The sequence below is a fragment of the Eubalaena glacialis genome, chromosome 13, assembly GCF_028564815.1.
Source record: "Eubalaena glacialis isolate mEubGla1 chromosome 13, mEubGla1.1.hap2.+ XY, whole genome shotgun sequence".
Classification (NCBI taxonomy): Eukaryota; Metazoa; Chordata; class Mammalia; order Artiodactyla; family Balaenidae; genus Eubalaena; species Eubalaena glacialis.
The window spans coordinates 80,351,305-80,364,827 of record NC_083728.1 but is presented as its reverse complement, the minus strand read 5'-3'; the positions used below and the strand labels follow the sequence as shown (position 1 = coordinate 80,364,827).

The 13,523-nt window shown below is 41.5% G+C and overlaps 1 protein-coding gene across 4 annotated transcripts in view; it reads right to left on the bottom strand.

The window, feature by feature from the left end:
• LOC133103452 (S-adenosyl-L-methionine-dependent tRNA 4-demethylwyosine synthase TYW1) overlaps positions 1–13,523 on the bottom strand; it is a 216,153-nt gene that overhangs the window by 165,551 nt on the left and 37,079 nt on the right. For all 4 annotated transcript variants that reach the window (XM_061208851.1, XM_061208852.1, XM_061208850.1 and 1 more), the window contains one exon: positions 4,059–4,176. In XM_061208851.1, the coding sequence (XP_061064834.1) occupies positions 4,059–4,176 (118 nt within the window). The remainder of the gene's footprint in view (positions 1–4,058; positions 4,177–13,523) is intronic.

Genomic DNA, 13,523 nt, shown 5'->3' with positions numbered 1-13,523 from the left:
AGATCAAAACTCAATAGAGCTCTAAGATCTGAAGCAACACAGTAAACTCGATCAAGGACACATAGAGAACGCTGCACTCAACAACTACAGGATGCACATGTTTTTCAAAGACCTAAGGAACACTTATGAAAATGAACCATGCACTGGACCATACAGCAAAAACAAGTAACAGTATATTTCAGTACAATGAACGACTGGGGAACTGTCATCAATAATCTTCAAAAATAAATAAAGAATCAGATGGGCAACAGGATATTAAAATAAATATTGCCCCCAAAAGTGGGAAAATCAAATTCTAGGAACCTGACATGAATTCTCTGCACTGCTCCACAACCTATTTAAATATTTTGAGCCACGTAAGACACGAAAAGCATGGAAAAGCCACACCAAAGCAATCACATTTCCTTATTTTAACAAACTAGCAGAGCAAACAAGTAGAAAATCCTGATTTCAGAAAACATTTAATAAAGTTTCTCATGAGGCTTCAAGTAATAAGCCACAATTATCACGAGTCTCTTGCACAAAAAGACTCTTGACTTGCAGATAAACGAGGTAAATGGTAAATGGAAAATGGATGATGGCATAAGTGGATCAGTGGCTGGGTAAACATCCATATTCATAGGGTGATGATTAATGGAACAAAGTCAATTTGGATTACAAGTCTCTAGTGGCAACATTACAGGGCTTTGTCTTCTCTCCTCTTCCACATTTATGTAAACATCTCGCATATAAATAAAGCACTGCTTATCTCCTTGAAGATGGAACCGAGTCCAACTGATCAGCTAATCTCAGATACAGAATAAGCATTTAAAAGATCCCCAGAGAAAATTCTAGTTCTTTTGGACTCCTACATTATATGTTGCTCATACCACTATCATAGAAATCACACTGTTTTATATTAGTTCTTTATATCTTTCTCTCCCAAGATACATAGGATTCTACAAAATTCTGCATTTAGGTAGGTATGAAAAGACTGCACAGTATAGGATGGAGAGACCTGTAGCTGACCACAATACACACTACGCAGTTACTAAAATTGCAGTGCAGGATTCTGCTTGTAACCAAGATGGAGTAACAGAGGATTTACTCTCCCACCTGAAATACCAAAAACTGGACAAAATACATGAAACAACAGTTTTCAGGACACAAAACATCAGGCAACAAAGGATGATGATCCAGGAGAGATGGGAAACAAACAAGGTTGAGCCCTACCATTACCCAAGCTTATTGCCTTCAAAGTTTCCAGGCTGTGCAGCAGGGAGAGACAACACAAGCAGAGCTCAGTATTCTCCCCAAGTTGAGGACACGGAAGTAGAGAGGAGAGCCCCTGTGGCTAAAGTTTGCAAGACTGAGCACTGGAGAGACAAAAGCTACACAGAGATTGAACTCAAGGGTCTGCAGAGGATTCCCGTAAGTACTTGCATGAGTACTGCTTAGTGCATATGTGAGAGAAAAACTACCCAATAATGGGAAAGAACCATCTGAAAAGATTAAAGGCATGCCTGGTACTCACAGCCAGCTGGGAACTGTGCCTGTTCCTACCAGTCAGACAGAAAATCTCAAGATTCCAAGGCATTGGGCAGAGTACACAAAAGTGTTTTGCCTCAATGGTGGGGGAAAAAATTAGCTGTATAGTGAGCCAGCTCTGGTCTCACCCAACAAATCATAAAAGCAAGATGAAAAGGCTCAAGCTGTTTCCAAGTAATTTATCTTCATCCCAGAACAAAGCTCAAGAATGTTTATAGGAATTCAAAAATATCCAGTACCCCAAAACATAAAATTAGATCTGGCATCCAATCAAAGATTACCAAGCATGCAAAAAGATAGGAAAACATGACCAATAATGGAGAGAATAATCCAGCAACCAAAACTGACCCAGAAATGACACAGATGTTAGCAGATAAGGACATTAAAACAGTTATAATTGTATTCCATAAGCTCTGAAAGTTAAGTAGAGACATGGAAGATAGAAAAAGACCTAAACTGAACTTCTAGAGATGAAAGCTACATCTAAGCTGGAAAAATACGCTGGATAGAATTACTAGAAGATTCAACATTAGAGACGAAAAGATTACTGAGTTAAACTTGAAGACAGCAATAGAAACTATCCAGTCAGGTAAAGCAGGACAGAAAAAATCATTTTAAAATATGAAAAGCACATCTGTGAGCTATGGGTCAAATTCAAGTGGCCTATTATACATGTAACTGGAGTCCCCAAAAAGAAGAAAGACAGGGCGTGGCAGAAAAACATTTGAAGAAATAATGGCCAAAATTTGTCCAAATTTGATTAAAACTATACATCCACAGAACCAAGAAGCTCAACAAATCCCAAGTAAAGAAGCATGAAGAAAACTACACTGAGACATATTATAATTAAAATCATTCAAAATCAGTTGTTAGAAGAAAATCAGGGGGTAAAAAACATTACATTTGAAAGGAACGAACAAAAGATGACTGCGGAGCCCTCATGAGAAGCACTGTGATCCAGCAGACAGTGGAATAACACCCTTAAAGTGCAAAAAAGAAGAAAACTGCCAATTCTAGACACATCAGAAAATATCCTTCAAAAATAAAACAAAATTAGCAATTATACTTCAGTAAAGATGTTTAAAAAATAAATAAATAAATAAAAATAAAATAAAATAAAACAAAATTAAATAACAAAAAAAATCCTTCAAAAATGAAGGCAAAAGAGAGCCTTTTTCAGATATACAAAAGCTGAAATAATTCATCACCAACAAACCCACACTACAAGAAATGCAAAAAGGAGTCCTTCAGGCAGAAGGAAAAGGCCATCAGACAACATAGATTTACACAGAGGAATGAGAAGTACCAAAAGTGGTAACTACATGAGTCAATATATAAAATTTTTTCCTAATTATTTAAATCTGTAATAGATAATTGTTTACACCAAAAGAATAGCAATGTAGTACAGGGCTTAAAACATGTGTAAAACTAAAATGTATGAAAACAATTGCATAGAGGTTGAGGAGGGCAAAAACAGAAGTATTGAAGGTTCTTCCACTTTACATGAAGTGGTATAACACCACGTGATGATATACTGTGATACAGTATAGTATAAAACCTCAAGCAACCACCAAGGAACAAAACAGTGCTATAGCTAATAAGCTAACAAAGGATGCAAAACAGAATCATATAATTTAAAAAACAATCTAAAAGAAGGCAGTAAAACAAAGAGAAAGGAAATCAAAGAACACATGAGACAAGTAGAAAACAAACAGCAAGATGACAGATTTAAACCTATTATAAAAATCACTTTATTCCTATATGAATGCGACTTTTAATTCTGCATCAATACTGACAAACTGAACAATAATCAGAAGTATTAAATATGATTTGACATAAAAAAAATCACTTTATTCTACTCTAATTAAAAGGCATATATATTTCTATGTAAAAAAATCTGTATATTTTTGTCTGTCTCCTCTAATAAGTTGAGAGCTCCTTGAAGGAGATATTTCAAGTATCTTAAGTTCCTCTGCATTGCCGGAACTGTCACATAAAAGGATCTCAATAATTATAGAAAGAGGGAGGGAGGGAAGGAAGTCGGTCTACTCACCCCCAGTTTATTACTCTTTCTTCTACAGGAAACCAATATTATTCGTTCATTCAGCTGCAGCCTTCTTCATAAGGTAGGACCACAGAAATCCAGATATACTTCTATATAAAACACTTCTAATTAACCCAGCCTAATATCATATGAGGTTTAATAATTTCCCCTTAATAAACAGTGACGTGTAAAGAAACCAGAGATTGCATCTTCCATCTGCATACCTGAGCCTCACTGACGGTAAAGTACCATCCCAATAAACCAAGCGAAGAAGAACCCTTGCTGGTCCAGGCAGCCAACACACAAGTGATCCACAGAAACAAGACCGTGACTCCTTAAACAGCTACAGCTGCCACGACCACACAGCAAATGAGCCAACTATAGCGGGACTTCTTTATCTTTGTTCCTCTTGGCAATCCCTATTTTATGTTTCCTCTTTTAGAATGCTTAAGAGTGTAGAATTATAACAGTTCTTGAGGACTTTCACCTTGTTTAGTCAGGGCTTCTCGGAGAGCAGGAGTTATCATAGCTCTTCTTTCACTGGCTTCATTCTTCACTGCGCTCCTGATCAAACTGGTTTCCCCTTCCTGCCGCTCCTTTTCTCTCTGTATTAAAATGAAAAGAATGAAACCCAGAATTGGTAATGGGCAAGGGAAATAACAGCACGACAATCATACACACGTAGCATGGATAAAAGGGTCCATCACAAACCGCGGCCCATAAACCTGTTCTCTTCCAAGTGATCACATTTCCAGTCACACACTGAGCTAAAGACACACCAGGGTCATTTTCTTCTTTTTTCCAAAAAAAGTAACTACATATTCAAACACATATATCCACAAAACATAAATCAATAATCCACTTATCTAGATGTCAAATAGTTTTCACAATCTGAGTACAGACAGCTGCCCAACTTCAGCAAGTTATTTCTCTAAATTTCAATTTCCTCACCTGAAAAGAGAGAAAAGTAGTATCTATGGAGCAGAACTGTGTCGAAGATTAAATGAAACAAAATTACCTGGCACAATGCCCGACACATAATATGACTTCACTAAATTATAGGAGTGCTGGTTATAACATCCGCAAACCCCAAAAACAAGTCAAAAATTTGCTCTGAGCTGCCCAGACAGCCACCTGCTCAGAAACCAAGTCACTCCACCACCTCCACCTGCAGCCCCAAAGGCTTCTTACAGAAGATCCCATGGTGAAAATTTGTCTTCAGTGATAGAAATAAATCTGAAGGATAATATAAAACTGTGTTTCCTTTTGACTCTGGCCACTGGAAAATTCACAGCACAACTCTGATCACTGTATCAGGCCTTGCATCACCCTTGTCTTATAGTCTGTCAGTGACATCATATTACAAGATGACCCCCCCATTCACCCTTTACATTGATTTCTTCCTCTCTTTTTAAATCTCATTACACGTATATATATTTTAAAGTTATCTCAATACCTTTTTGGAAGATGGTTAAAGTGCTAATTAATCATTTTGAGACAACCCACAAAGTCTGTGTTACACTTCAGAGGAGACATTCACCAGATCTTACTGAGAGCTGCAGAAATCCAAAATAACTCACCTGGGCAGGAGCCCTACCACCAAGCCCTAAACTACCCTCAGTGCCTGCCCATTTTCAGTGTCTAGACCCCAGTGAATCAATGAGCAGACTCACCACAATGCCCTCTCTACCTAAAAGTGACAACACCTCACAGATGACATGATGTCTCGGGTCTGTGTTCAACTAATATGGAAAAAGGAGGATGATCCATGTTTGAACCTGGGCAGGAAGGGAATAGGGATTTGCTGTCCCACCAGGGACTTCCCTGGTGGTGCAGTGGATAAGACTCCAAGCTTCCAATGCAGGGGAACTGGGTTCGATCCCTGGTCAGGGAACTATATCCCACATGCATGCCGCAACTAAGAGTTCACATGCTGCAACTAAGGAGCCCACCTGCCGCAACTAAGACCCAGTGCAACCAAATAAATAAATAAATATTTTTTAAAAAGAAAAAAAAAAAAGAATCCTAAGGCTTGTTCTTTTTTTTTTTAATGTCTATTTCAGACCTAAAAGCAAAGACGTGAGCTTGAGTTCCAAGGAAGTCTTGTGGTGGAGCAAAGTGAACTAACCTTGACCTTGAGAGCATTTAAATGTCTCTGAAGTAATTCCGAAGCAAGTTACTGTAATTCCCTACTAATCATGCAAGAATTGACAGTAGGTGGCAATATCTGCCCTCAAAAGCCTGTCACCACAAAACATCACCAGCTTAACTGCTTACCCTAAAGGCCATGTAAATCCAAAACTGGACCCAGCATAACACTGGCCTCTGACCACTGTGCTCAGAGCTCCGAAGACACCCCATTATGGTTTTAAACATAAACTTATGACCCCCATAAAATGAACACACTCTTAAAGAATGGCCATGGAGGGCTTCCCTGGTGGCGCAGTGGTTGAGAATCCACCTGCCAATGCAGGGGACACGGGTTCGAGCCCTGGTCCAGGAAGATCCCACATGCCGGGGAGCAACTAAGCCCGTGCACCTCAACTACTGAGCCTGCACTCTAGAGCCTGAGCGCCACAACTACTGAGCCTGTACGCCTAGAGCCCGTGCTCCGCAACAAGAGAGGCCATGGCAGTGAGAAGCCCGCGCACCGCAATGAGAAGCCTGCGCACCACAACAAAGACCCAACTCAGCCAAAAATAAATAAATAAATTTATTAAAAAAAAAAAAAAAGAATGGCCATGGAACACTGTCCATGTCCCAACACTAGAGAAATTATCTATTATAAAATGTGAGTGCAGCTACTCCAGATTCAATCATTTGGACACATAATTCATATGGAAAGAGATCAGCGGCTATGATTAAAGGTCTTGGGTATTCAGGAGAAACATTTATCATTCTTTCCCTCTGTGACAGTTTAGTCCTATCTTGCATATGCAGCAGTAACTCCATTTCTGAAAAGAAATACAATGGTTCACAACACTCTCCAAGGAAGTGCAAAGCCCCATTCAAATTCTAATTCTAATCTCCTATCTGCAGACATTTTCCCCTGTTTGCCCAGAATATAACAACATAACAACTGACATAGGACCCGTATATTTTTATTTATTTTTTCATAGCCGTTACATAGTCTAAGCAGAAATAAATGAAGATCCCAGAACTGGTCAATCTGGATTCCTTCCTCTCCTGCACACCCATTGGACAACGCGTGACCAAGTTCTAAACTTTTAATTCTCAACGTATGGGTTCTCTCCATCCACAATGCCACTGCTTTTGCCCCCAGCCTTGGTTTCACCTAAGGGACAACTGCAATAGCCAAACTAAGGTCTCCCTGTCTCCAACCTTCCACCCCTCCCCAACTCCCAAACCCATCACATTTGTCTTGAAAGAAAACACATGCCCTCTCCAAGCTGCTATTTTCTGATACGCAAAACGGAAAACTGATTATAAGCTCACTTCCTAGGCACTTAGGAAAATGACTATAAATAAGTGAAAAGTTCTTTATAAATAGACGGAAATATATGAATCTGCTGTAATAATGGGAGCCAAAAAGTGGTACCAATTCTCTTAAAAAAAAAAAAAAAAAAGGAAAAGAAAAAGATATTATACAATATTACCTAATTCATTTCCACACCTTCATCCCAGAAACCACAGTACCACCCCAATATTGCCTAGGATAAAAACAAGACAAAAAGGGGATTTGTTAAAGACTTTAAGGTAAAAATTCCACCTAGTTGGTTAAGTGTCAACCTTGGGGTTGAAGAGACGTCACCTTACATTTGAGGGTGAATTTAACACTTAAAGCCTTAAAAATAATTATGAAAGGAGAACCAGCTTCATGTTGTTACACTGCAGTACTATGAAGCCTTATAATCAGAACTGGACACACCGAGCTCCTTTTGTAAATTGAAATGTTTCTCTGGTGAGTAATTACCAAGCATCCGCCTTTATTTCCAAAACTAATGATACTGATACCACTGTTTGCCTGCTTAACCAGAACATGCTGTGGGGAGTATTTTAGCAACATTTATTTACTGCAGGAAGAAAACAAGTAGCAATCTGCTTTACATTTACAAGCACAACATGAGAGAAACAGAAAATAAACAACCTAAGCATTGGCAGGCTCTTCCTGACTCCTTGTTCTCTACCCAAACTCCTCAGCTTCCCTTCTGGGGAGGCAGCAAAGGGGAGTGAGACAAAGAGATGGAGCCTGGGCTTGGTCCCACCGCTTAGGCGGCAGCCATCCGACTCTGGACAAACTGCTTTGCTTCTCTAAGCTTGTGTCCTGCCCTGTAAAATGATAAAGTGGAGGTGACAGTACAGATACCAGGGTCTTTGTGAGGACTGAATGAGATTATCTAACGTGTACTTCGATTTCTCCTAATCGTCTGAACCTACCCTGGAGCTCTCTCCCCCCACACCTCCAACCCACTCATCCTATTCAATCAAATCACATTGCTTCCCACTGCCTTTAGGACAAAGCTCACACTCCCATGACAGAGGATGAAGAGGCCTCCAGGATCCTGCCCCTGCCTTCCTTCTCTATTTCACCTCTCCACACATCCCCACCGCACTCCACTCTTAACATACCAAACTGCTTAGAGAGTTCCCCAGCCTTGCCATATTCCCCTAACACCCCATCCCCTCGGCATGTGCAACGTTTCAAACTCTAGCTCTCTTGTTCTCAGTTCTCACTCCCACCCTTCAAATTCTCTTTGACCCTAGAATTACTGCCTTGCTGCAGAGGGAGTGGGGGTAGAAACCATGGTGGTATTCTAGTCAGACCAAACGTATCCCATTTGAAGATATCTCCTTAGACAATAATAGTTATTAGTTATCAAGGACATACTATGTAGCAGGCAATAAAATAAAGGCTTTAGATGGATTAACTTATTGTATCTTCAAAACAACTTCATAAAGCAGTTACTGTTATCGTCTCCCACTCTAGCACACAGAGTGAAATAACTTGCCCAGACACACAAGCTGAGATAGTGTGACACCATGAAAGTTAGTGAATATTATTCAAAAGAGGTCTTACAGTAGGAGTGCTCTGGCCCAACTCTATAGCTGATGCTCTTAGGTATTAGAGCGTAGTGCTTCCTCTGCAGTAACAACTAAGGCAATTAATGTGATGTAGAACGATGAACAGGCAGAAAGCAGCTCAGGAATCCGCGTGGATGGACCCCAAAGAAAATGCTCCCCAGAGATACAAAAAAGAAGAGCCAAGCGGTAATAACATCCATCACTGAATTTTAGTATACTGTCTCCAATAGCAAATGAACACACAGGACACATCTGGAAACCCTGCTGTAACCTAAAAATAATGAAAAACAAAAAACGGGGCGATTATTTTCATGCTGCACTGAAGTTGGAAATATATATATATATATTTTTTTTTTTTCCCCCTAGATCTGATGATTTTATGAGTGATTTCTATGAGAAACCTGAAATAACATAAGCCAGCTGCTTAAAGTTCATAAAGTCCAAAATCATTTCATTTCAAAAAATAATTTACATGGACGTCCAAATTTTTCCTTAGTGCTTTTTCTCCAGTGCCCTCTAATGGACATAAGAGGAAAAAGCAAAGGAAAAAAATGGACCCACAAACTATTCCAAACTCTTACAGTACCTGTGAAATTTGCTGAAAGTAGATCTTGTGTGTTCTCAGCGCACGCACACACACACACACAATGTTAGCGATATGAAGTGGGGATGTGTGGGCTGTGGTTAAGCATTGTACACACATATCAAACGTCACATTATACACCCTAAAAAAAAAATCACATTGTACAACCCAAGTATATAAAATTTTATTTGTCAATCATACCTCAATGAAGTTGGAAAAAAATTATCCCAAACTCTTCACCCACTACAAATAAAGCTATAAATATCTTCTCTTAACTTGGTAGATCCAGAAATCTACCTAAATCAGGCATCTCATGCACTGAAATCTATCCCATTTCAAGACAGTTTCACCTTTTAAAATTACTCAGATTTTTATTAAGAATCATAAAATTATATATTTGCTTTGACCCAGTATCTCAACTTGGAGAAAATATAAACCAAGAAAATATCAATACTCTCTTTTAAGTAAAAAAGGTCTCAGACCAGTGCTAATTACAACAGCAGAAAACCTGAAAACAGACTAAACGACCAACTCTAGCAGAATGCATAAGCAAATTTAAAAAGTCTAAGCATATTTCCTTCTCATTTCAATCTGTCAGGCTCTCAGAGACTGTAATGCATTTTCACACACAGTTCTCATCTGACTCAAAACAACGCTGTGAGGAAGGCAGAGGTTATGGGCCACGTTTCTCAGACATGGGGATTAAGGCCAGAGAAGATTAAGCTTTGCCCTAAGAGCACCAAGTTACAAACTGGCTGGCCCAGGCCCTGAACCTACATCCCACAAACCTGTCATTCTTAACAGCTCCTCTGCCAGGGCTTCTAAAATACAAAAGCTACTAAAAATGACAGCGACAACACCAACACACAGAAGTATTAGGAAATAAGTAACAAAATGCTGCAAAAGGAACAAACATAATTTTCAATTCGGAAAATAATTTTGGATTCTATAGTTAGTTTTACACTCACAGAGTATTTTTGGGTTATGATCTCTACAAAAGGAACCAAATATCCCGATATAAGAATGGGCATAGGACAGTGTGTAGTAAAGAATTTGGCCTTGCCCAAAGAGAAGTCTGGCCTTTCCCCAGTTCCTGGAAAGTAACCTCTAACCCCCTGGAACTTCCTGAGTATTGGGAGTATCTTTATTCATGGTGGGCCCTTCAGAGGCACTTGACAGTTTATGCTATTAGGATGACTCATGCCAAATTTTGGGGGTGCTGTGCTGTAGGCTGGATTCAACCCCATGGGCAATCAATCAATCAGGCATGACTACATAATGAAGCCCCCATAAAAACTCTGGACACCGAAGCTCAGGTGAGCTTCCCAGGTTGGCAATGCTCCACGTGCCACGTCACACATCCGTGCTGAGAGAGCAGCACATCCTGAGGACGATGAATGAATGCTTCCCAGACTCTGCTCTATGCATCTCCTCCTTTGGCTGATTTTTCTGTACCCTTTCCTAGCAATGAACCGTAATCATGAGGGTGACAGCTTTCAGTGAGTTCTGTGAGTCTTTCTAGCAAATGACTGAATCTGAGGGAGGTTTTTAGGACCCCCCCCAAAACTTGCAGTTGGTGTCAGAAGTGAAAGCAGTCTCGGGAACTGTGCCCTCAGACTTTGTAGTCTGTCTAACTCCAGGTAGACAGAAAGAGATGCTTCACAGGAAAAAAATACATTCAATCTCACTCAAAATTAAAGAAATGCAAATTATTCTTTTTTAAGGTTATTATTTTTCACCTTTCAGGTTGGTAAGATTTAAAAGATTAAGAACACCTGGGGGTTGGCAAGGGTATAGAGAAACATGCATTCTCATCTCTTATGCAGTAAGAAGAAATAAAAATGTTTTCAGCTTTTTACAGGACAATTTAGAAATATCATCAAAATTATAAAATTCGAAGATGGCGGAAGAGTAAGACGCGGAGATCACCTTCCTCCCCACAGATACATGAGAAATACATCTACACGTGGAACTGCTCCTACAGAACACCCACTGAACGCTGGCAGAAGACGTCAGACCTCCCAAAAGGCAAGAAAATCCCCACATACTTGGGTAGGGCAAAAGAAAAAAGAAATAACAGAGACAAAAGAATAGGGACGGGACCTGCACCAGTGGGAGGGAGCTGTGAAGGAGGAAAGGTTTCCACACACTAGGAAGCCCCTTCGTGGGCAGAGACTGCGGGTAGCAGAGGGGGGAAGCTTCGGAGCCACGGAGGAGAGCGCAGCCACATTGGTGCGGAGGGCAAAGCGGAGATTCCCGCACAGAGGAGCGGTGCCGACCAGCACTCACCAGCCCGAGAGGCTTGTCTGATCAGCCGCCGGGGCGGGCGGGGCCTGGGAGCTGGGGCTCGGGCTTCGGTGCTGGCCGGGAGGGAGTCCAGGAAAAAGACTGCGGCTGCCAAAGAGGCAAGAGAATTTTTCTTGCCTCTTTGTTTCGCGGCGCGCAAGGAGAGGGGATTCAGAGCGCCGCCTAAACGAGCTCCAGAGACGGGCGCGAGCCGCGGCTATCAGCGCGGATCCCACAGCAACAGGGACGCAGAGGGAAAAACGGAGAGATTCCCGCACAGAGGCTCGGCGCCGAGCAGCACTCACCAGCCCGAGAGGCTTGTCTGCTCACCCGCCGGGGCGGGCGGGGGCTGGGAGCTGAGGCGCGGGCTTCGGTCGGATCCCAGGGAGAGGACTGGGGTTGGCTGCGTGAACACAGCCTGAAGGGTCTAGCGCACCACAACTAGCCGGGAGGGTGCACGAGAAAAAGTCTGCAGCTGCCAAAGAGGCAGGAGACTTTTTCTTGCCTCTTTGTTTCGCGGCGTGCAAGGAGAGGGGATTCAGAGCGCCACTTAAACGAACTCCAGAGACGGGCGCGAGCCGCGGCTATCAGCGCGGACCCCAGAGACGGGCATGAGACGCTAAGGCTGCTGCTGCCGCCACCAAACAGCCTGTGGGCGAGCACAGGTCATTCTCCACACCGCCCCTCCCGGGAGCCTGTGCAGCCCGCCACGGCCAGGCTCCCGTAATCCGGGGACAACTTCCCCGGGGAAAGCGCACGGCGCGCCTCAGGCTGCTGCAACGTCACGCCGCAGGCTCGCCCCGCCTCCTCCGTACCGCTCCCTCCCCCCCGGCCTGACTGAGCCAGAGCCCCCGAATCAGCTGCTCCTTTAACCCCGTTCTGTCTGGGCGGGGAACAGACGCCCTCAGGGGACCTACATGCAGAGGCGGGTCCAAATCCAAAGCTGAACCCCGGGAGCTGTACGAACAAAGAAGAGAAAGGGAAATCTCTCCCAGCAGCCTCAGAAGCAGCGGATTAAAGCTCCACAAACAACTTGATGTGCCTGCATCTGTTGAATACCTGAATAGACAACGAATCATCCCAAATTTAGGAGATGGACTTTGGGAGCAGGATATATTAACTTTTCCCCTTTTCCTTTTTTTTGTGAGTGTAGATGTGTATGCTTCTGGGTGAGATTTTGTCTGTATAGCTTTGCTCTCACCGTTAGTCCTAGGGTTAGGTCCGTCCGCTTTTTTTTTGTTTTTTTTTTTTTTTGGCTCAAAAATTTTTTTTTTCCCTAATAAATGTTTTCTTAATAATTTTTTCCTTATTTTCTATTTTTAAAAAAATTTTTAATAAGTTTTTTCACATTTTTTATTTTAAAAAATTAAAAAATTTTTTTTCTTAATAAATTTTTTCTAAATAATTTTTTTCTTATTTTCAGTATAAAAAATTAATAAATCTATTTTTAAAAATTAAAAAAAAAATTTTTTTTCTTAATAAATTTACTCTTAATAATTTTTTTCTTATTTTTTATTATAATTGCTTTATTTTATTTTATTTTATCCTCTTTTTTTCTTTCTTTCCATTTTTTCTCCCTTTTATTCTGAGCCGTGTGGATGAAAGGCTCTTGGTGCTCCAGCCAGGCATCAGGGCTGTGCCTCTGAGGTGGGAGAGCCAACTTCAGGACACTGGTCCACAAGAGACCTCCCAGCTCCATGTAATACTAAACAGCGAAAATCTCTCACAGATCTCCATCTCAACATCAAGACCCAGCTTCACTCAACGACCAGCAAGCTACAGTGCTGGACACCCTATGCCAAACAACTAGCAAGAGAGGAACACAGCCCCATCCATTAACAGAGAGGCTGCCTAAAATCATAATAAGGCCACAGACACCCCAAAACACACCACCAGACGTGGACAAACCCACCAGAAAGACAACATCCAGCCTCATCCACCAGAACACAGGCACTAGTTCCCTCCACCAGGAAACCTACACAACCCACTGAACCAACCTTAGCCACTGGGGACAGATACCAAAAACAACGGGAACTACGA